The sequence below is a fragment of the Aplysia californica genome, unplaced genomic scaffold, assembly GCF_000002075.1.
Source record: "Aplysia californica isolate F4 #8 unplaced genomic scaffold, AplCal3.0 scaffold00035, whole genome shotgun sequence".
NCBI classification, from domain to species: domain Eukaryota; kingdom Metazoa; phylum Mollusca; class Gastropoda; order Aplysiida; family Aplysiidae; genus Aplysia; species Aplysia californica.
Window position 1 is genome coordinate 47,054 of NW_004797305.1, and position 24,161 is coordinate 71,214.

Consider the following 24,161-nt stretch of genomic DNA (forward strand, 5'->3'; position numbering starts at 1 on the left):
GAGCCTGATCAGTAGCTAGCCTTGAAGCAGAAGATAATGGCAGCCAATTCTCTACCTAAATGGGGTCAGCCCAGGGGAGTGACATCCCCAGAATGCACCCCAACCACCCCCCTCCCCCCCTTCTCCTTCCTCCTCCTCATGTTCTTTCTGTGAAGTTTGAGAACTTACTTGGCCTCTCAGTATGGCATCTCTATAAATTGTTGGTCTTTGTGGTACTGGATATCTTAATTATTTTAATTCATGACATGAACAAAACACAAATTAAAGCGGCATCCTTAGTCACATAGCAGAACAAAAGCATTATGAAATGGCTGGCTTGCTCTTAAGAGGTATTCAAATACAAATAAAAATCCCTAAACAGTGCTTCCACCAGCTGAAGCTGAAAAGTAAGGAAAATACTGCAGGGGTCTGGGGCGAAGCCCCCGATTTAGAGGGTTGAAAATGGTATTTGGGAGACTGATTGAAGAGATTGCCGACAACCCATAACATTTATTTTTTCACCAACATTTTGTCTTGTTTGATTTCTTCACCTACATATCTTTCCATTGCTGGTGAAAACAAGCAGGTTCCCCTTTCATGGCTATTATAATTCAATTAATTTGTCGTCACACCAATGATAGAAGGCAAATCTGGGAATAATGAACAGATATGTACCTCACAATACAGTTGCCAAACGTATACCCTAATTTTTCCTCAATTTTCATGTCTGAATGTCGCCTGTCACAACCTCGGAACCACTTTGAATTATTCTTGATTTTAGTAGTCTTAGCATATACTTCTTTCATCGCAGCCCTTATCGCGTTCCCGTGCGGTAGAATCTTCGCATTGATAATTTCCCTACATCTAGACAAATTTTCAAAAAAGTTTCTTTCTGACAGTAATTTTCTGTCTAGGATCACAAGTCAATTTACTTGATCGACACGCAGATTTTCCAGCCACAGCAACAATCCGAAGGTAGACAGAAGGAAAGAGAGAAAGATAGAAAGGACGAAATTGGCACAAAAAGTTTGCCAGATTTTGATCCACCTGTGTGCAGGTAAAAAATGTACTGCCGACCAACCCGCAATGAGTGCATGGGGCATAGCGGAATACTGGTCGATTGCAGAAAATGCGCAATCAGGCAGGTTTCTATAACTTAAACTTGTTGCCGAGAGAATTACTGTAAATATCCGTAACTTATACAAGACGATACGAAGGCGAGTACGGATCTTTTGCTACGGAATTTCGGCAGCCCTACGATGTCGCAGTTTTTTACAGAGTTGATAATGATGGAGGAACAAGTACGGAACTGGCAGAAAGTACGGATAACGTAAAAATACGGAAGAGTGGAAGCATTGCTAAAGTAAAATATAAGTTAGTCAAAAGGCAGCACCCACCTGGAGGTACTTCTCTCTACAGCCCTGGCACATCAAGTAAAACGGGTTGCCGGTGCCACAGGTACCATCAAACCAACCACTGTCATAGTAGCCCAAGCTGCGATAACCGTAGCCACGACTGCTGGCTGGAAAAAAAAATTAACACATTTATTAGGATAAGATTAAGATAATAAATAATTTATTGTCCAAGAAGGAAATTTTTCTTGGCTGTACAGAACCGTAAAAACAAAAGCAGGTATATATAGAAATTAAACTATATATTACTCTCATCAATATTCATTATGAAAAGAAAAGCAAAGCTGACAATAGTATATTATAATATACTCTTTCCGGCAAGTAAACCATTGATTGCTTGTACAATGGGTTTCACCATCTTGGCTTCATTCCTTTAAATCGCTATATGGCTGACAATTTCAGTATCTTTAAGCTATCCTCAGTAAGTTACATTATATCAATATGATAAACACTTCCAGTGACAACCTATAACAACAAAAAAGACTGAAAACTGGAAAGTAAAACTCACCCCCACAACCTGGGTGAGCAGTTTTCATATGCAGGTTGAAGTTTCGCACCTCCAGGCTGCAAATCTCACACTTCACTGATGTGCTCTGCTCTAGTCGCCGACGCTGCGGGGCACCACCAAAAAACAAAAGCAATCAGGACCTTTTGGAGCAATGATCATGTCCAAGAAATCTCTAAACCTAAAAGTCCTTCACCAGGAATTTTTCAGAGAAAACAAAAAGATCGATTTCAGCTCCCCTCTGATACTTTTCATTTAATTGTTTAGATCCCAAAATATAAAAAAACCGTGGTCAAAGCTTCGTGACCTGCAAGTACACTATAGGGAATTATTTCTTTCTAAAGCGGAATAGGCACATGAACAAGTATGAAATATTCCAGACTTCATTGAGACTGTACAAAGAATTTTAAAAATTGAAGAGATCAAAATGAAACATGAGTGGAAAGACTATTTATGTTTCGATTTGTGAAGGTCTATATCTGCCAATTTATTTGTGGGTATACTCTGAAAGAATGAAGACCATGGATTGAAATCAGTGAAAGCATGCTATCTTAATTGTCTACAAGGGTTGGAAATTGAATAAACTTCAATAAAGACTTCTTTTATCTATCTTCATTCCATCCAATTGGGTACAGTCTCTGTGCATCAAATGTTTTTGATGTTGTTCATTACAGAACTAACAGACCCCCCCAGGAGTAAATCAACCATCATAAAATCAGACTGAACCCCCCCCCCCCCCCCCCCCTCCTCCTCCATCCACTTGAACGGACCATAAAAAATATGAGGTAACAATAAACAACATTCTCACAGAAGGTACAGAACTAGACACCGGAAAGAAAGGAGGAAGAAGGGGGTCAGTGAGGGCTTACAATTGCAGTCATAACCTTAGCAGCATCCCGAGCTGGGTCACTGGTAAGGTTTTCATCAAAGTCTAGGCCATCCTCTGAGTAGAAGTCCTCTTGCAGGTCAAAGTTGTCATAGAGCTCAAACATTGGCCGGGCCTCACCCACTTCTTGCCTACGCTCTGGCCGATTTCCACGTCTGTCTCTAGCTGCTGCACACAAAAACACTAAGTCAGTTGCCTAGGACCAAAACTGGGGCTTAAAAAAAAAAAAGAAGTAAAATAAAGGTCCAGTTGCACAAAGAGAACCTTATTCACTGTGCTGCAAAGAATGCAGTTCTTATTAACTGATAAATAGTTGAAGATTTAGATTAATATTCAACAAACATGATTCACGGAAAAAAAGAATATTCTTTGGTCAATAACAAACTGACAAAATCAACAACATGGTAAAAAAGTAATAAATGTTTTAAAAATTGAGAATGGAAACATTATTCTCTACACCATGGTTATAGGATCAGATCCAAATGAACCAGGACACATTTAGAACAAGGAATAAAGCTTTGAGTCTGATGAGTAGTACAAACCTTTCTTGGATAATAGGTAGATTTCATTTTAAAACGACGCAAAAAATTCATAATTTCAGCACTGCCTAAAATATAGTCTTTCTCTGTAAATGATATTGCTTACCAGCAGTGAGAAAACTGCGGATGTCTACATGTCTCCCTCGAGTCAACCGTCTGGGCCGTCTAGACAGACTGGGTCTCGGAAGCTCGTCAAACTCCTCTATTTCTTCATCAGAGTCCTCGCTGAGCATCAGGCCGTCTAAACGCAAAGACAGAGCCTCGATTGCCATCTCTCTGCAGACACAATATAAATAAAGAGCAAAAGCTACCATCAAAAAGGGAGAGGAAACACACAAACACAGAAAAGAAATTTTCAAGCTCTTGTCCCAACTTTATCTTGAGGGAGCCAGATGTCAGCAAATAGAAATTGATGGTGAAAATGAGCAACAATCACAGTACCTAAATGTCATAGATATTATGTCATCTTATTTAGATATGGTGAAAGTCTGAGAGAAGGCACTTAAAAACATAATTTGTTTACACTGTTGGTGAAGATTAATATTCTTTGGCTCTTTAACCCTTCAAGTATCACTAACAAATAGCCTAATGTTTCAGGGGAAATTATATGATTTCATATTACATTGGAAAATGCTTGAAAACAGGCAAACTAAGCATGTTAAGTTCATAAAATTTTAGTCAATAAAAAAATTGGGATAAATGAAATGAGATAGTGACTCAAATTGCGGCTGATTAAATTAGCTGCGATACCACAGAACAGGGGGGTGTTAATAATTAAAAAAACAGGCTGACAACTCTCTCTTTTGAGATACCAGAAGAGAAACATAACTTATAAGTGCAGGTTACAGATGCATTTTTCAGTTGCTATAAACTCATTTTGGTCAGTGGAAAGATGCATTCATCCATAATGTCCTACCTGTCAGATGCAAGAGAATCAACTCCAGCAGAGTCAGCAAACAAGTTGAAAGGGGCTATGGCGTCCAGTATTCCCCCATCAGGATCATTCCTAAGGTAAGGTGGATCTGTCTCGTGCTCCAACTCCATCGGATGCTCCAACATCCAGGTGGCCAGCACATTGGTGGACCGTGCGGATACCTCGAGACCAGCCACGCCTGGGGAGGGGCAAAACACACACACTCTGACCAAGTTTGAGAGATAGATGATACTACTAAAACATCAATAGTAAAAATCTGATCACTATAAAATATTTGGAAAAAAAAGTGCGTAAAAGGAAAGTGAATTTTGTACTATACATCAAACTATATCACTTCTTTGACAGAATTGGCTGTCCGTCACAAGAAAACAAGAACCCAACAAGAAACTTTGACATTTATATATTATTATACTGTTGATTTTTTTTACAAACTTTGATATCTGTATCTGCATCTCCTGCTAGCAAGATTTTGTGGGTCAAATTAGACACCTGGTGGTCACTTGTCCATTGGTAGTTGTTACTTTTACACAGTTGGGGTTTTTTCGGGGTGAAAGCTGCACATTAAGACAAGAAAACTCTTAATGACTCACACACTTCAAATTTCAGAAACACTTTCCTGTAACTCCAAGATATATGATTGTACAAAACAAAAAAATTAATTCTCCTGTTTTTCTCAATCACACTATCATAAATTTGAGCCTACTTACATGCCGTATAAAGCCACAAGTTTGAAGATATAAACCATTAATTACTCACCCGTTGCAGAGAGAGCTTGCTTGATGTGCCGAAGCCCAAAACCCATCTCCAGCAGTGGTGTGACTATAGGGGGAGGGGGTGGGGAAGGAGACCTTGATCTGATTGGGTTAGGTGGTTGAGGTCTGCGTGGAGGGATGGGTGTGGAGGTGCAGATTACTGGAGCTCCACTAGGCTTCAGTGCATTAAACATGCGCCTCGTGAACCCTCGCATGTCTTCAGCACTGAAACAGATGGAAAATTTTCACTCACAACTGAAGAATAATACTGATACATGTCAGACAGTTTTATAGACTCTGTCATGTATGCAATAAACAAGTCCTTGAACCTGCACTATTGCCCACAGTTAATAGAAAGGTTGTTGGCCTACAATCATACTGTGTCTGCTCTAGTGTTCTCCCCCCCCCCCCCACCCCCTATCTTTCTCTCTCTCTCTGTCTCTCTCTTTGTCTCTCTCTCTCTGTCTCTCTCTCTTCTGAATGAAGCCACAATTAGTAACATTACTGAAAAGACCATTACAATACCACTTTGACTTCTCCCCCCCCACCCCCTATCTTTCTCTCTCATACCAATGCCACTTTGGAAAACAAAATTTGCAGTTATTAATAAAAATCTACCTTTACTAACACAATTTTTTCCCCGCTGGGTATGAATAGTTTTCCGAATGTGCATATTTTAAAGACACAATGTATTTCAAAAATTTTACACCTGAAAATCTATTCGCTATGTGCACATAAGAGTGTACACTTCCTTTTAGAAGACATAAAAATAAATGTAATAATAAATAACCCATGTATTTTTTTGTCATCTCGAAATAAATTTTTTTTTAACGAAACTGAAAATACAACACAATGCATTACAAAAACATCAGTCGCAAGCTAATTTTAAAAAAGTGAAAATGCACACCTTGAGCTTGTGCGCATGTACTGTAGAATAGAAGTTTGGTGGGTGGCCCCACTAACAGACGATACTGAATCACTGGAGTCATTGGACCGCAGCATGCCCAGACCACTGAGAGGATGAGAGTCTGGTATCTGTAACTTCTTGGGCCTACCCATGGCACCTTCAGCCGATCGGTTGTCTGGACCTCTCTTGTTGCTGGCAGCATGTTTGGACACTCGGTCTGAGGACAGAGTTCCTCAAAGATAAAATTTTTGGCTTATTCAAAGATGCAAACTCAATTGCAATGAAGCAACAGCAGCAATGACTGAATCAAATTAAGATAGTTATCTGGGCAAAAACTGAAAATCACATTACATTTTAAAGTAAAGCGAAGCAGAATTTGTTTTCAATAGGTTTGAGGTAAAAACAATAGGTGGCAGATGAAAACCATACTGATAATATTGAATTGAGTAAGTTACAAAACTATGATACTGTCCATATAAAATCTATGTCTGGCTGAGGCTGCTATGCCAAATAAGGTCTACTGAAAAACAGATACGCAAAATACCAACCAGAGAAAAAGATCTTTACTTTTCAAAAAGATACTGAAATCATATCACATAACCACAATCATTCTTACCTTCCAAAAGAGCGATTCCAAGTTTCTCCTCAGCAAGGGCATGGATGATAGAATTGTGCAGTACGTTGAAGGCCCGCTCCAACTCAGCAAGGGGTACAGCACGACGGAAAGGAGACGGGAAAGTGGAACGAGCCACAAACAGCCTCATCATTTGTCTCAGGGCTGACTTCATGGCGTCATCTTTGTGGAAGGTCAAGTTCTCAAACAACTGCTTGTCTGCAGAGGAGTCGCGAGGGCTGGACCTAGGCACTAAAAGAAGCTCTGCAAATTTCTCACAAGACGCAAGTGACGAAAGTGCTTTCACAGCTGAAAACTGGAGCGCTGCCAGGCGAAGAGTGTGGATCTCTCTCTCCCTGTTGAATTCCTCCAATGTAGGAGCAGGTGTTTCAAAAATGGGAAGATTGATAGGGTGGCCATGAGCAGGCAGCCTGTGATGATGCTCATTATCTGCAGACACTGACTCTGGTTTTGCTTCAGAAGTATCTGGAAGAGCTGACATGTTCAGTAGCTCTGACGAAAAGTCCATGCCACTAGTCCCAGGAGCACTTGCCTCATCTTGCTCCAAGCGGTCATTTGGTAAAGTTTCCGGTTTGGACGTAGAAGGCCCTGAGAGCAAAGGTTGGCTCCCTAACTGAGCCAGTTTATCCAGTTCAGAGTTGACATTCATCTCTGAGCTGCTGATGGAAGTGCCTAGACGAGCAGCCAGCAATGGAGTCTCTGTCTCCAGAACACTGTCTGCTGAATCCACGCTCATGGCTCGCATCTCTCGACGCATTCCCCCAGCCCTGCTTATGGCGGCTGGAGCCTCAGAAGCCATGGCTGAGTGTCGCAAGCTTGGCCTGCTCACCTCATCCACCGTGGTTTTCTTGTCTGCATTGTGGTTCAAAGTGTAATAGTCTTCCTCCACCATCGCCGCAATGATATCTCTGTCAAGTTCCATCATCAGTTGGTCAGACTTTTCTTTCATCCGAGCTGCTGATGACAAAATTGACATAGATCTCCTGAATATTTTTGCTTCTTAGACAATATGATTTCTTTCAACCAGTTTTAAATATACATGACATTAAGATCTCTAAGATATTTATAATGCCGGTCATGCTAAGACTGAAGAGACAAACAACATTAACAAACTGACTACAGTCCTAAAAAAAAGGCTTAGACAAGCTCCTCTATTTGAAAACCACATACTTCTTATTCAAGCATAATCAATCAGACCAGCCAAAGAAAACATGGTCATACATAGTACTTAAGCTTTTAAAAGCTACAGCTATAACATTTACCAGCTGCCTCTTCTGACTCCTGGGAGTGCTGAGGTTTCTCCACATCCTGACTGCGAACGGTAGAGGAGCTGCTGTCTGAGCGACCCCGATAATCCTTGAGAAATGCCAGTCGCACCAGGGCATCTAAATGATGGGCCTTGAAACTAGCCACCGTGGTCACATCAAAACTCGGAGCCTCTAGTGGTTCCAAGTTGGAAAGGATAGTGTCACTGTTTCAAAAACAACAGAGAACATTACAAAACTAGAATAGAAACTCTATTCTAAAAGGAATGATCTCAAAACTTACAACTGAGTAATGGTTCAAAACCAAAAAGCAAGAGCAGCATTCATCATCCTCAGGAATATATGGATGTCTAAGGAACTGGAATTGAACACCAAGCTAAGGATCTTCAAAACAAACATGAAGACTGTTCTACAGTACGGTTCAGAGACATGGAGGCTCACAGAATCAGCAGCAAGGAAACCGCAGAGCTTCATAAATGGATGCTTAAGAAGGATAGTGGGGATCAAGTGGTACGATCGAGTCACAAATGCTCAACTGTGGGAAAGAACAAGCCAAATAATAATAATAATAATAAATAGCATTTATACTGCGCATTTCCATTTCCTAAAAGATGCTCAATGCGCATTACAATGAAAAAGACATCATATCTTAAAAATTAATCGACACAAAGGTGTACGTAAAACAAAGTATTATACATATAATATAAATGCATATGTGTAAAATTTTATACCAGAAAAACAGTCTCGCAGTGAGGTTGAAAATGTGTTCACTAAAAACATACAATGCAATAAAAATTCACGAACAGTCAAAATAAAGTTGAAACGTGAGTAACTAGAAACATTCATTAAAACATTAATTCTATACAGATAGAAAAACATTTCCGTTCTCTCTCTCACTCTCTCTCTCTCTGTGTCTCTCTCTCTCTACCTCTCTCTCTTTCTCTCTCCCTCTCTCGCTATCTCTCTCTCTCTTTTCTCTCTCTATCTCTCTCTTTTTCTCTCTCTCATTCTCACTCACTATTTCTTCAGTCTCACAGTCTGGCACACACATACATATATATCACAGTACATCATTATGACAGGTATGCTTTTGTGAATAATAAATGCTTCAGCTGATTTTTGAAAATGGAAATTGTTGGGGCAGATCTTATTTTATATGGGAGTTTGTTCCATACCTGGGGACCAAAGAACAAAAAGGAACGCTCGCCGTATGTTTTGTAAATTTTTTTTTGAGTTTTAAGAATTAGATTGTCAGAGTCAGAGGCTGATCTAAGGACTCTAGGTGGATTATATAATTCCAGGAAAGTTTTAAGATAAAAAGGTGCACTATCATTTATACATTTAAAACAGAGAACGGCAGTTTTGTATTTAATCCTTTCTTTTATTGGCAGCCAGTGTAGTTCTTTCAGAATTGGTGTTACGTGGGCTGATTTCTTTTGTTTCATTATCAATTTTGCTGCTTGATGTTGGAGTACTTGTAACTTTGATAGTTTTTGGGATGTCAAACCGGACAAAATAACATTACAGTAATCTAACTTTGATAAAATGAGTGTTGTTACAAGTGTCTTGGCTGCTGCTTTAGGTAAATAATTTCTTACACTGCCTATTTTCTTAAGCTGAAAGTAAATACTTTTGCTGAGCTGGCTTATTTGGGAGGACATAGACATATCATAATCCAACTGAACCCCTAGATTTTTAAGACTTCTTTTTGAACGAATGGTATGGTTATTAATATCAATTTGTAGCTCTGGGAGATTTTTAATGGCTTTTGTATTTCCACTCAACATTATTTCCGTCTTGTCATCATTTAGTTTCAATTTATTGCTGGTCATCCATATTCTTAAATCTCTAGTACATTGTAATCATTGTTCAGTAGAGTCAACTAAAAGTGGTATTTGATCGAAATCAAATGCCAGGAAAGGAAGACATACAGGGGAAGGAATGGAATTGGACTGGACACACCTTGAGGAGACCCCCCCGACAAGCATCATCACAGAGGCTTTGACGTGGAATCCACAAGGAAAACGTAAGAAAGGAAGACCAAAGATGACTTGGAGGCGAGCGGTACAAGCGGGAATGGAAAAGGCGGGGACATCATGGAAACGAGCTAGAAAAAGATGCACAGGACAGACATCACTAGAGAAATGTTGCTGATGGCCTATGCTCCACTGGGAGTTAAAAAGGGCAAGAGAGAGTGGTTCAGAAAGACTAGAATCTTTTTTTTTTTTTTAAAGTAGAGGGTTTTACGGCACTCGCAACTGCATAAGGTCATATGAACGCCAACGGGTGGGTGTCAACAGAGAAGTCTTCACAGGGAATCAAACTTACTCTGTTCACCTCTCTAGTTTCAACAGCACAAGGTCTACTTCGACTATAAAGGCACCCCGGAAAAAGCAGGTTGCAAGAGTGTGACAAACATACAAAAGAAGTAGAGGAAAATGATAATAGTAAGGATTAGGAAAGAAAAAGCCGCAGTTCCCTGTTGTAGATCAGGCAGTTATGAGCGTGTCATGATGAATCAGCCCATTAACAATTATACTGTGCTTGAACAAGGAATGTCCCCCCTTTGAGAATGGCCTAAAGACACTACAGTCAGTGGTACTGCCCCAGTAGAATCATATTACCACTGTAACATTATGCTTTGTTTCAGTACTTAGCGTATTATAATAATGAAGCCAAAAATGAATTCAATAAGAAGTCATGGAGATACAGGACACATGTAAATCTCACCTGACTGTGCTGTCCCCTTCCTCCCACTGCACTTTGGCAGTAATAGCTGCCTCTCGTGGCAGGCCCAGGATAATTCCCTTTTTTCCTGAGATCTTGTGTACACAACGGCCTCCTATCCTCAGCCCATGGTCAACACCACCCATGACAGCCAGACATGGCCAGATCTAAGGGAAAAAATGTTATCAGTGTACCATAGAAAAATTAATACTCACTGTCTCAGTCAAATGTTGTAATAACAAGGCTAAGGTGAATGCAGCGACTCTTTGTGTTTTGAGAAAGGAGGGGCCATGTAATCTTTGCAATCCAATACACAATGTTCTTGTTTCTAATACTGTCATCATCTTCATCAGGCTTTCTCACCCCCTACTAGATTATACGCCACCAACAAAAACTAAAAAAACTCTCCATTTACTTCTTCCATCTCCTTTAGGTCCGCATCAAAGTCCTTCCTCCAAGACGTTTAAGGCCTACTGTTCTTTCTCTTCTTATGCTGGCCATGCTTTCTAACATCCATCAATCAAACATCAAAAGCATCTTTTAGAAGAAACATAAGAAGTCACAACAAGAGATGTTTAAGAAAAGTACTGAGACTAAAGTCTAACACTGTTAAAAATAAAAAATCAGAAAACAGACACTGGTCTCATTATAATACCTGTTGGCAGATGAGCTCCAGCTTGCTTGTATCCACTGAACAGGCAAAGTATCCACTATCTTTGCTGCTTTTCTTCTCATGTTTGCTTTTCTTAGTAGATTCCTTTTTCTTATCCTCAGAGGCTAAAGGTTTGGAAAAAACACAAGACAAGAAACTAAAATATCACATTTGCCCTACACTAAAATATCACATTAGTCATCTACTCTTCATAAAAATAAACTAGAAAAAAACAAAACAACTTGGTCCACACCTTAGACAATATTGAACACTGTACATCTACATGCCTATCAGATTACAATTACAAATAGTGGAAAGGCAAATAGAATTCTCCGACTTGATTAATGACAACGAAATGTATCAACAATGTCACTGACTTGTATCAACTTCTGACCAAACATAACTTTTTTTTACAATTTGCCTACACATTTGAGAATAAGGACTCATGAACCCATTTGTCTCCCAAGAGGTGAAGATTTAAAAATCCCACACAGCTGAAATGCAAATATGCAGGACAAACTATAAATGAAAGAAAACTTCAGCCAAAGGTAGCACTCACACATGTTAGAAGTAAAACAAAAATCTACAACAAACTGAATACAATTATTCTAGAGAAAAAAACAACCTACATACCTCTCTTGCCATCTTTATGACCCACTTCAGGCTCATTCTGTTCCTCTTGTTTGTTCACATCCCTACTACTGGATCCTTCCAGATCCTCTTCCCTTTCAACTTTGCCCTCGCCACTCTTTGCCTCGGAGCTTCCACTACATTGCTGCTGTTGCTGTTGTCTCTGCTGTTGCTCCTGTTGCATTTCGTCGAGCCAAGTGTGTAAGGCATTGAGGGCTGAGCACATGTGTTCACTAATGGTGGAGGCCCAAGCAGGTGTGGCCTGCAGGCTGCGCACCAAACCCACACTAGCTTCTGCCATGACAGCGACAGCCGGAGCACACACAGGGGAGCCAGCCAGCAACTCCCGGGGGCTCTCACGCAAGTGCATGTCTGTCAGTTTGACCTAAAACACGAGTTACAAGTGAAACGGGAAAGGAATTACATAACTATTGAATAAAGAACTAATATGACATCTCTGACTGGTGACAAATCTACACATGCAAAATAGTTTAAGCAGGAAACTAAAAAAAAATAAATAAAGTATTAAAATGGGAAATTAGAAGTCTAATCAGTAGTCTAGAAATACATGCTGGGACCGTGAGAAAATAAGTGATTACTATTAGTGAGTAGTCAGTTCTGACCAGTCAGAGTTGAACACACTACTAGGCACAGGGAAAGTAATTCATAGGAAATGTTCCATCACTCCGCCTTGCCAACGAACTATGTTGAAAAAATGATACGGAAAAGTAGGAGAAACAAACAGATCGTACTAAAGCTCAAATCTTGACATTCTGCACATCAGTCAAGTTGTGATTCCTACAACAAACTCTATTGTCTGAATCACATTATATCCAAATCACATACTCGTCTAAAACAATGTCAGTGTAATCCTGCTAACATTGAGAACACATAAAAGACAGTGACCCGTTATAATACACAAACAGAAACATTTCTGTGAAAAAAAAGCATAATATTCTAGTAAACTAAAAAAACCCCCAAATATCACAACTGTCATTTCCGCTGTGTTCTGATCAACTTGGTGCATGAGAGACGAGGAATTATGACTGAAGTAATTTCGACACTAAATCACAACTCACCCTCAAAAAAAAAAAAAAATAGCATACCCCCGCCCCTTATTTTCTTTAAAAATGAACATTTACTTTTTCTCTTGTTTGAATAATTTCACTGACTGAATCATAGTTATGCTCCTCTGAACACAGATATCTGCACTAGCTTGTAACGGCAGTAAGTATCACAATGTGATGAAGGAGAGAAAATGATGAACACTGCACTCCTCTGTAATCATGGCTCACCTTTTCTCCAGGGCTGCTGCTATAGAAGGTCACACAGGGATATAGCTCAGACGCATCAACATCTTCAAAGGCAAGTCTTGGCTCCTATAAATTAAAAAATCATCAGAACGACTTCAGTCACTGTCAGAACCATATGAATGACAGTATCAATGCCATATTTAACAATTTATGTAAGCAGCTTCAAGCAGATAGAACACAGAATCAGGGCATGTAAATTGATGTCACAGAAAGAACAGTCATAAAAGTAAAAATAAATAGCAAATCTAATACAGACAAAATGTAAAAAGGAACCCTTTTTGCAGGCAATGTTTTAAAAAAGGCAGTCAGATCTCATATATTTATAATACAAAAAAATATAAGAATTAGTTCAATGCCAGCTACAGGACCCACATATAAAAACTTATGTCAGAACTTGCTAGGGGGGTCATTCATTCAAATCAGATGTGCTCACTTCTGCATTCTTGGCAAAGGCGAGAGTGCGAGCATCCATGTCCAGTATAACAGTGATGTAGTCACCCTGGGTGAAGCTGGACAGGGCAGAGCTGGTCTCACCATTGTGATACAGATTCCCACTGTAGGCGCGGTACAACCACATGTCCCCTGTGGTGCGGTGGCCGCAGTCCCGAACAGGGAATTTAGAAACTCCGACACATGTGCCTTCATTCCCTCTGTTCTCACGTACAATCAGGAACTATGCACCCAAAAAAGGAAAAAAAATATGCTTATTCGCTGAGGACATTAACCAACCAATTACAAAATAAAGCATTTGATCAAAACCGAAAAACCAAAGTAACATGTGGCATAAAATGTTCAACATTGTGATCATGCGTGTAACAGTAATTACAGAACTAATTTCTCAAATTCATGTACAAACCAATAAGACAGGTCTATAGTTCTGATGAATTTTTCTCTTTGATTTAAAAATTGCCTAACCTTAAAATTAAAAAAGTGAGACTCACCCCTCCATATCCAAAGAGACTATGAGTGCCATCCAGTGATATTTTTAGAGCTTCCAGGATCATAAACACTAATAAGAGGAAACATCATGAACATCACTAGAAGAACATTAATGAACAAAACCCACTCTTAATCTGCTACATTTCTTATTTCTGAAATTCCACAGTCATGACATCCCTTCTGAGGAAAACTTACATTGTGTGTACATGTTATTGCTGTCACAAGAAAAATGAGTAACTCATTTATTTTATTGCTCACCCTGTATAGCTAAGTCAAACAAGAGTCACTCATCTTTTATGTGACAGCAATGACGTATATATTATATATATCATATTATATGTGAATGTGCATATCTTTCAGTATATGAGCGAAAGCCTTTGTGTAAATGCGAGTGAGGTGAGTACAAGTTTTTGCGTATATGTATGTGAGCCCATGTGTTGGTGTGTTTTACCTTCCACTGGTAGCAACCCGAGGTCATGACAGTGCTGCCCAGCCCATAGCCTCTCCCCCCTGAGCCATGCACCAAAGTGTGACCAGCTTCCACAGAACAAGCCACACAGCGGTCCACGTCGAACACGGCACTCTGGATGACCACACTCTCTGGAGATGGTAGACCACAGGTTGGTAGGCCTGGCTCTGACGATGAGGGAGAGGAAGCTGGGACTGAAGAGCTCCCTTTGGGGTGGGCATCTGCCCCGTGCCTTCCTCCTCCGACTGCCTTCCCTCTGAAGGGATCCATCTGGGTGAATAACAGGGTCCGACAACGTTCTGCCGAGGTAACTGCTTGAGAAATAGGTATGCTCCACATCATGTTGGCCATGCTGGAGAACAGCAGATCCACCACCTGAAGGATGCCACATTATTAGAATTGCTTAACGACTTTTTAGTAGGTTTTAAAACAGCTTTACACTTCGTTTGCCATCACAAACAATGGCAAGGAACATTGCACAATAGTAAATGAGAATTATTGGCAGAAAATGTACAATACCTGAAACCCCCCCCCAAAATTATAAGTTACTAACGTGTGCGCTTGAATAGAACAGTACAGAAGTTAAGGGGGGGGGGGGGGGGGAAGCGGGGCGCTACACCTGAAGGCTATCTCGCTTATTACAGGACCAAATTTTACCAAATTTCACATATATAACAAGCATAGTAAGGAGTCTTAAAATCCGCAATCAAATTTGAGAAAAAAGTTTTGTTTCCATGGATACGGCGCCATATTGGATTTTGTTAGCATGTTTTGCGTAATGAATACCGAACTTATTGCTCATGGAAATGATTGTTTTTTTGCATGCGTGTTAACAAACAATAGATCTAAAAATTTGTCAGTTGTTTTTTTCCTAAGTGAATCAGAAAATTTTTAAGGATTTTTTTTTCCTGAGGTAGCATTCAAGTTTGCAAAAAATCTGTAAAAATCCACACTCCAGACACCACCAACAAAAATCTATTCCATATATAAAAAATTCAACACACACATTTTTAGTAATACATCTTCTCTTCATTCTGTGAAAATTTCATGTCGCGTTTTGCGAAAACGGCCGATAAAGAAAAAATATTGACTTTATGAGATAATGGTGGTGACGAACATGCCCGGTATGGGAAAAAATGCGGAATAGGGGGGTTCTTATGCGATGAAATAGTTGTAGGAGAGGCTGAGGAAGCTAAAAATGCTTACAATTCAAATTCCATAATTTTGAGCCAAATTGGGACTTTGGGGGTGTAGCCCCCCCCCCCTCAACTGATTCCATCCAGGATTTTTTCAGGCTCTAGACAGAATTATTTTTCCTTGTTCCGTTTTAGACCTGGGGTGCATCTATTTTATGTAATAGGTATTGTTATATACAAAAGTGATGGGAATCAATAGAGGAATCTGTTTATATCAATAACAATGACCTATAATCTGTTTATGTTGTATTTTCCGTCAGACAAAAATGAATGAGGAAAAAAAAACTGCGCAACACTTCTTCGAAAATTTCGACGAACCGCATTTTCTCAGCTTTAAAAGTCCTTATAATCCACAGGAATCAACACAAAATAGTAGCGATATCACCCTAGCATACGTTTATGCAAGAATTTCACAAATTTAGTTGAATATCTTTCTTTGAAGGGCCCTTTTCTTATACCAGGCTCCGTGTTATTTACTCTTAGATCTAGCCTACATAGCGACAACAAAACAACAATTTTTGCAGGAATTTCGCGGAGTTTCGATCGATATTGGCGCTCAGAGATTGAGGTCAGGTTTGTTTACAAGTCCTACTTCCTTTCGACAACTTAAAAAGTAGGAACTATCTTTAAAAGTGCACATTTGTTTCGGAATTCCCTCGGATTTCGTTGAGCGGTCGAATGGATGCTGTGGAAAAACTCAGAGCCGCCGTCAGCGGCCGAATGGACGGAATCAGTTAAAGACTTATATACCATGAACAATCATAAACAGCTCAAATTAAGTTTGACAACGCTTTTACAAAATAACCGATGCTTCCAATAAGACCACACTGCTATCAACCCATAAAAGGCCTCTTTAATCTTACATCGACTCACTTCAGTTTTACAGAGCTTACTTTTGTCTTGTACTCTTTTTCCTCCTGTAAATCTAGTGCAGGCATCACAGTAGCCAGGAGCTGAAGGGCTAATATTTGCACCCTCAAACTGTCAAAACATGAGTGGCCTGTAGAATGAAAAAATGTTGTACTTAACACAAACCAGATAAACTAGATTTTTTTTTTTTAACTTACAGAAGGGCAGATGTTGAAAGCAGTCATAAAATCAAAACTTTATGTATACAGAATAGTCGAGCTTAGTAGCTTTCCGTAAAATAACCAAAAACCACCAATTTCAAAACATTTCGTTGTGTTGATAAAAATACCACACATCTTAACGAAAGCATCAAGCAATAATAAACATCAAAGCACGAATGAAGAAAATAAAAGAGCACAAAAGCTCTCCAGTTTTAAAGATAAAAAAGTTCTACAAGTCTGTCCGCTCTGGTCATAATCACACGTAAGATGCAATGTGCTATTGGGCGCTACGAGGCTCGAAAGGCTAAAAAGTGACTTTCAATTAATTTTCTGTTTTTTGGATCTATTGACAGTTTAATGTCTTCTGCTTCATTTAAGATTAAAATAAAGAACAATAATCGGCTATAAATATTTTATTTTGATTTATTTTGGAGGTGTGTGTGGTTTGTTGTGAGCTTGGGTGACAAGATAAAGGAATTTGGACCTCAAACCATTTAGAACATTTGACATGTAGGTGTGTAGCTGTGAGATTATTTATAGAACCATTACCTCATGGCCACATTGCTTTAAATTCCTTCATTCGCCCCTATTTTTAGATTTAGATCCCCTTTTCGAGCATGGAAGGTTTGAAATATAAACAACGGCTGGGGGCTCTGATTGGTTAAACGAGGTAAGAATGGCAACTCCTAGCCCACTTCAAGCTTGTTTACGTAAACAGCTGACTGCGTAAACGTGCCCTGCTCGCTCAATTATGGGCAGTTGAAATTTAAGTTTTACGCTTTAAAAGTTTGTTTTTATTGTGTTTTAGTGGGTTTTTTAAATGATGGATCTTCCTCTATATCTCCCAAGGAGGACTCTTTACCAAGAGGCCACCGAGGCGTCTATGTGCATGTGTGTATGTTTGTGTATGTCTAAGTGTATGTGGGTATATGTGTGTGTGAGTGTGTGTGTGTGTGTGTGTTTGTGTGTGTGTGTATGTGTATGCACGCTCATGTGTTTATAGTGCTATTGCAAACTTATAATTAGGAAGGGTAAACATGGATCGTAAGCCGACTCACGGACTTCCGAGCACGTGGTATCGGTGAAATCGAGGTTATTCAGATCGCATTTTCTTTGCTTTTTCGCTATAACACACCAAATGCTGTACACCTTGAAAAACTAAAGCTTTTTTCGTTAGAATAGTGTAATTTGTTTGTTTTTCCGAGTATTTGGAGCTAGAGAATCGCAGTGGAAAGCTAAGCCCCTCGCACTTGGAATGCGAGGTCTGCCGGTTCAAAAATTGACACCCATGCATTCAAATGCTTCGAAGGAAGAGTGATGATTAAATACTGTCTTTTCACTGGCAAATAACTTCTTTTGAGTTTTGGACAGGGCTTTCCGTGGTATATTTTTGGCCTTTGGCGTTTAAATAGAAAGCCTTTAAAAAGCCTACAAGTTTTCAAAGATCATTTTTAACACAAACTATTACCAATATAAAGAAGAGTTCTTTTTCTATTAGAATGAAGTTATCGGCTTAGAATTATTTTGTATCAATCCTTTTGCGAAACTCCAGGGAGCACTCAATTCACAACAGTTAAAGCCGACGGGACCGGTTCACAGCCGGCTGGGACAACGCTCTGTGTTTTTTTTTTCGAATCGAAATAACGACAGATCATCGTGTTCGAGGCAGTAAAATACTGATCTCAGTCTTGAAAAAAATATTAGATTCCATTTCTATGTTATAGTGATTGTACTCTGTTAGTGCGGAGACATTTGGTTCACTTGGTACTCTTTTATTATCTGCAAAACATGGGGTTGCAGCCAGTTACCGAATTTAGCAATATTCGATTATATATTAAATTAAAACAGCTGCCATTTTCTTAAAAATTGACTGAGAGGTAAAAGTATGGTACTAAAATTCACAGGAGACACAGGCCTTTCAAATGGAACAAATAAATTTGATATACAGCTACTTGGAAAATTTGTTTCCGGTACCTAGTAGGGCAATGCTAACCCGATGTTGCATTTGACGTGAAGACCATTCTCGTTAAGATTTTGTTTAGTCCATAAGCTTTTTTTCTGTGAATGAATAGTCTTCTACTTCTGTGTGTTACCTTGTAGTGGCATAGCCAAAATAACAACCAAATTTCAAGACTCTATCTCAATTCTAAGACCCCCGTTGCTATGGAGACATGTTGCTCAACTTCAGATCCCGTTTTCTCCTTTTTTTGGTCCAAATTATAGTGAAATGGTGATAGTTTTAAAAATTATGTTAATTAAATTTTGAAATTTCCTTCATATGACTGATTTTGACCGGGAGGGTCACAAGTATAATAAATCATAGGGTATTACTTTGCTATTTCTTCTCTTCACAAGATCTGACACCTTCAGTTTCTTGACACTCATCCCTCACTATAATAAGTAGCAAAACTAGCACTTATTCAAAAACAACCCACCATCCCTGTCTTGTCCACAGGCTAGTCTGATGAGGCAGTGCACCCAGCGCCATTCTGTTAGCTTCCGCTGTACTGTCCTGGTCGCCATCACATGACGCAGAAACACCAAAAAGTCAGCCACAGCCGACATCCTCACCTGAGTCTTCTCTGTGAGAGGAGAAGAAAGACATACAAAGAGAAGGTACAGAAGAGGGTACAAATAAGAATAGGCCATTCTATTTTTAGAGAAGTACATTAACGAAATAAATACCACTGAGAGCTGGGAGAAAGGATAAGTTAAACACCGCTTAGAGCCACATCAAAGTTAACCACATGACATGGTGATATCATCAGCAAATTTAATTTGACATACCATGAATAATTTTAAAAAAATACATATTTAACTGTTTAAAGTGACCCTACACCCAATGTTTTTGTCAACTTCAAAGAACAGCTTGAGTCTGAAATGTTTTACTCATAAATCTATCACATAAATATTTGAAGCGAATTGGTAAAAAAAATAATTTAATTTGAAAATTATGAAAAAAAAGACAAATCTTCCACCAGAGAAACTTTCAGGCACAGAAAGCATACAGTACACCAGCTACCTTATCTTGATCTGTGGGACAAACAGAAGCGAGAGAATGCATGTCTCATCCTAAAATACCATTAAGATTTAACTTACGAGAGTTTTGCCACTCTGAGGCACTGTTAAGCTGCAAAAGCCTGTCCAACTGTTTCCAAAGCAATTCAATGACTGATTGAACAACACCTGTACTGAGTCGGTCAGCATAAGTGCTGATGTAGAAAAACAAAACAAAATACGTATCAGTACACAGTAATGAAAAGTCCAGACAGGGTCATTGGCTTTAAAATAACTGCAATATTTGACAAAGAGTTATATAATGATTAAATCCATTACTATAATAAAAAGTCAAAACAAAAGTGAAAGAATACACAGCATTTATATACTATTTAAAAACCTTTTCCTTTTCATACACAAAAATAAAAAAAATACTTTGTAACAGACATGTTTTAGATCATTGCTGCTCTATTATAGTTGCCATTAACCAGGTGAATTTATCATAGTGTTGATCTGGGGGTCTGAAAATGATTCTACCATCTCACAATCATTAAAGATAAAACAAAAAGTATCTGAAAGGCTGATCAAACAGAAAAACAAAACCTGAAGATAGGTGCTCACCCAACAGTGACTGCGATGATCTGCAGCAAGCGTACGCTGGACACTTCCAGAATGGTGGAGAGGTGAGAAGACTCCAGCTGTGTGGACACCGGGGGCAGAGTGTGCGGGGTGAGCAGGCTGCTGTCTGCACAAAGATCCAGCAGGATGGGCGGCAGACCACATGACACAGTCAGAGACACATCCACCGGCTTGTACTTAACACTCAGGGCCAGGATGGAAGAGAGCATCAGATGCTGCTTGGTGTCTGTGGAGACAGGAATAAGGATTGGGGAAGGGTCGAGAGATGGCAAACAAAACCCTGTCACTCTGAGATATGCTTCTTATCATGAGACCACTTCTTAAAACAAATCTTTCACATGTTTTAAAGTTTAATCTTATAGTTCAGACAAACCAAAAGCAACCCCCCCCCCCAAAAAACGCCTTTCATTCAGTCAGTGAAAAATTGCAATAAATTAAGCTCCTTGAAAGCTGATTTGCCTAAAACCTCATATTCTTCCCACATGCTCTGTTCAGCTTTAAATGAGGTACATGTTGAACCTTTTGCCACGACAGTTGCTTGTAATGAAAGGGGTGACAGACATCTCTTATTTACACCATATGGGTCACAACACACAGAAACCAGGCATTTGTCAATTTTTGGGCATATGGAGTTCTTGGTATAGTCTTAAAGCCAGTTCACTAACCTTGCTTTTGATGAAAAAAATATAGATCTATCTTGAATAGAAATTGAAATACTTGCAATTGAAGGAGTTCGGGTCGCCTGGTTGTAGACATAAAATAAGTTAGAAAATGGCTGCCAATGTTGGTTGATTTCCAAAGCTTGAAAGTCATTAGAAACTGCAACTTTACATTTTTCTGTTGAGCCCCCCCCCCCTTTGGCGAGCGCCTGATTTCACCACAATGCATCATGCATGCACGCAGGCAACCATGCATGCACGCAACCATGTATGCACGCACACACACACATACACGCACGCACACACACACCAAGTTCGATACAAAACTCATTATGAAGCTCCATATAAAATTCTTTTTAAAAAATCAAGGACTGAAAGTATTCTTTTGCTCCCAGAATAGTCTTCAGTTCATAACAAGAAGAAGTGAAAACAAAACATGCTTACGTTCACCAATCTTTTCCATTTTCATCATTTCAATCAGTGAGACCACAAGGACTTCATAGATTCTGTGCACTACCAGTTGAATTTCTTGTTGAGTCTGAGCAGATGCAGCTTTAATACCATCCTTGAGAGGAGAGAGTACATTTTTGTAAAGTACTGAAAGATTAGAATTCAGATAAAAGTTGGTAAACAGAGATATTTGCAGACATGGACATTATCCTACTTTCAATTTTTTTTTGAAGCTCAAACGCGGTACAAAGAGAAAGAGCAAAACATCTGAAAAGGCTTCTGAATATTTTTGTGTGTTCTACAGAAACTTATTTTAAATTGTTCAAGGAAAGGAAATGATAGAATAAGGGTCCACAAGTCTTTATTTTGTTTATACAGGGGCACAAATGTTGTGGTAAGAAAAGTCTTTCTTCACAAAACAGTATGATGAACTGTACAGGGTCCTCACTACGTGTTGAATCTTGATGCCTCACAAAACGGATTTTTGAAAATCAAACTGCCCCCCCCCCCCCCCCCCCACCCCCCTTTACTAAGAAAGCAAATAACATTCCTCCCAAGGTAATCAACCGGTAACAAAGTGCATTTATCACAAACACAGCATTAAACTTTATGACTCACACAAGAAGGCAAGCATGCAAGAAAAGTCAACAACAAAATAGCCTTGCTGGGATAAGAACAATGTAACATGTAGTCTTTGTTGTTTCACTGTATCTAACAGAAGAGGTAAACAAACTTTTAGCAATTCTTATATTTTCTGAAAAGTAAATCTTAACATTTCCAGATTAAATCAAGTTATACAAATCAGGGGCTCTGGTGAACTTACGACGGGCCTAGCAAGCCGGTAATGGATAAAAAACTGCTAAAAACCAAACAAAGGAGGAAAAGAAACAGATGATACCAAAGATAAGATACATGAACATATGAAAAATGTATTTCACAAATTGTCCAAACAACCGGGAGACATCAAAGAGGAATGGAGCCACTTCAAAGCATGTGTGAACAAAGTATTAAAAGAAGAGTGCAGTACCAAGAAAACAGGAGGGAAGAAAAGGAAAACAACTATAAGGTGGAATGACCAAGTAAAGGAAGCCATCCAACTGAAGAAAAAGGCAATCAAAAAGTGGCAGAAATCAAAGACAGGAAGACTACATCCTGTACAGAAAGGAATGCCGCCAAACAACAAGGGTAGTAAAAGAAGCTAAGAATAGAATTTGGACAGTATATGGAGAACAGCTCGCAACAAAAAGTAAAGAAGACCCCAGAGAGTTTTACCAGAGCGTTAAAAGCATGAGGATGCGGGAAGAACCATTCAACTCAACTGAAATAGTCAATGATGAGAACGGAAACCCTATTTTCAGTAAACCAAAGATTAAAGAAAGATGGAAACGCTATTTCCAGGAACTGCTGAATCCTACAGGAGAAACAACACAAAACAGCTTATCACCAAAAGAAACCACTCCAGAACCATCAACTTTTTTTTTTCGTAAGAGTTTTACGGCACTTGCAACACAATAAGGTCATATAAGTGCCGAGGACAAGAGATGTTACAAGGGAGTAACAAACACAAAAAAAGGAGGGGAGATAAAGATGATAGATGTTTGATAGGAAAGAAGGAGCAAACCACACCCGAGCACTTGCCAACCACCAACAGAACCATCAATACTGCTGAGTGAAACCCAACATGTTATAAAGAAAAGCCCTACAAGCAAAGCGCCAGGCGTTGATAACATCATAGCAGAAGAGATCAAGCTATGCGGCCATATCGGTGAACTCTGGCTGTGGAGGAAATTTAACCAGGCCTGGGCGATAAAAACAACACCCGATGTCTGGCAACGAGCTGTCATTGTACCTATTTGGAAAAAGAAAGGCAACAAAAGAGACTGTGGAACCTACAGAGGAATATCCCTTCTCAGCCAGATACTAGAAATGAGCATGAGACCAATTGTTGAGACTCAACTCAGTGAATCCCAGTTTGGCTTAAGAAAAGGCAGGGGCTGTACTGACGCTATTTTTGCATTAAGACAGTTGTACGAGACTGCCATTGTACATGACAAAGATCTCAATATCGTCTTCTTGGATCAGGAAAAGGCGTACGACCGGGTAGATAGATGTCAACTTTGGGAAGTCTTAGAGGAATATGGTGTAAGACGACAATTGCTGGAGAACATCAACTCTTTCTATATAAGATAAGATAAGACAAGACAAGACAGGATAAGATAATACTTTACTTCTGTTTTGAAGGAAATTTGTTATGACTTTACAGTAAAGGTTAAAAACACATGTAGAGACACATAAAATTCAAATTTTATATTATTTTCATTAGAGAATTTCAATGTGAAGATAAAAAAATTAAAAGGTTAAAAAAATATGCGAATAACCAACCTGGTAATGATAAAGTTGGTGTGACACACTAGTGTACTCAGACCTGAGCACCAGCAGACCAAAGCACCCAGCCAGCAGCTGCAAGTGGACCGAGTTGAGCAGTGTGGTGGTGGGTGAGCTGGTGCTGGCCGAAGGCTCATCTTTGCCCTTGCCTGTGCTCAGCAGCTCAATGATTTGATTCAAAGCATACAGGCGAGACTAACAAAAAAACAAAAAAACCAATAG

The 24,161-nt window shown here is 39.3% G+C and overlaps 1 protein-coding gene across 3 annotated transcripts in view; it reads right to left on the reverse strand.

The window, feature by feature from the left end:
* Positions 1-24,161, reverse strand: part of LOC101863489 (probable E3 ubiquitin-protein ligase HERC1) — a 109,410-nt gene that overhangs the window by 45,700 nt on the left and 39,549 nt on the right. Inside the window, exons 30-50 of one of the 3 annotated variants that reach the window (XM_035973858.1) lie at positions 23,937-24,134; positions 21,549-21,669; positions 20,428-20,671; positions 19,909-20,021; positions 19,245-19,391; positions 16,633-16,739; positions 14,526-14,918; positions 13,569-13,808; positions 13,118-13,201; positions 11,826-12,207; positions 11,196-11,317; positions 10,544-10,707; positions 7,811-8,019; positions 6,531-7,502; positions 5,915-6,131; positions 5,012-5,232; positions 4,238-4,433; positions 3,428-3,597; positions 2,766-2,950; positions 1,900-2,002; positions 1,377-1,501 (exon numbers count right to left, since the gene is read on the reverse strand). In XM_035973858.1, the coding sequence (XP_035829751.1) occupies positions 1,377-1,501; positions 1,900-2,002; positions 2,766-2,950; positions 3,428-3,597; positions 4,238-4,433; positions 5,012-5,232; positions 5,915-6,131; positions 6,531-7,502; positions 7,811-8,019; positions 10,544-10,707; positions 11,196-11,317; positions 11,826-12,207; positions 13,118-13,201; positions 13,569-13,808; positions 14,526-14,918; positions 16,633-16,739; positions 19,245-19,391; positions 19,909-20,021; positions 20,428-20,671; positions 21,549-21,669; positions 23,937-24,134 (4,713 nt within the window). Of the gene's footprint in view, positions 1-1,376; positions 1,502-1,899; positions 2,003-2,765; positions 2,951-3,427; positions 3,598-4,237; positions 4,434-5,011; positions 5,233-5,914; positions 6,132-6,530; positions 7,506-7,810; positions 8,020-10,543; positions 10,708-11,195; positions 11,318-11,825; positions 12,208-13,117; positions 13,202-13,568; positions 13,809-14,525; positions 14,919-16,632; positions 16,740-19,244; positions 19,392-19,908; positions 20,022-20,427; positions 20,672-21,548; positions 21,670-23,936; positions 24,135-24,161 lie in introns of all 3 variants that reach the window. The other 2 variants (XM_013091385.2, XM_035973857.1) reach the window with 2 other exon arrangements.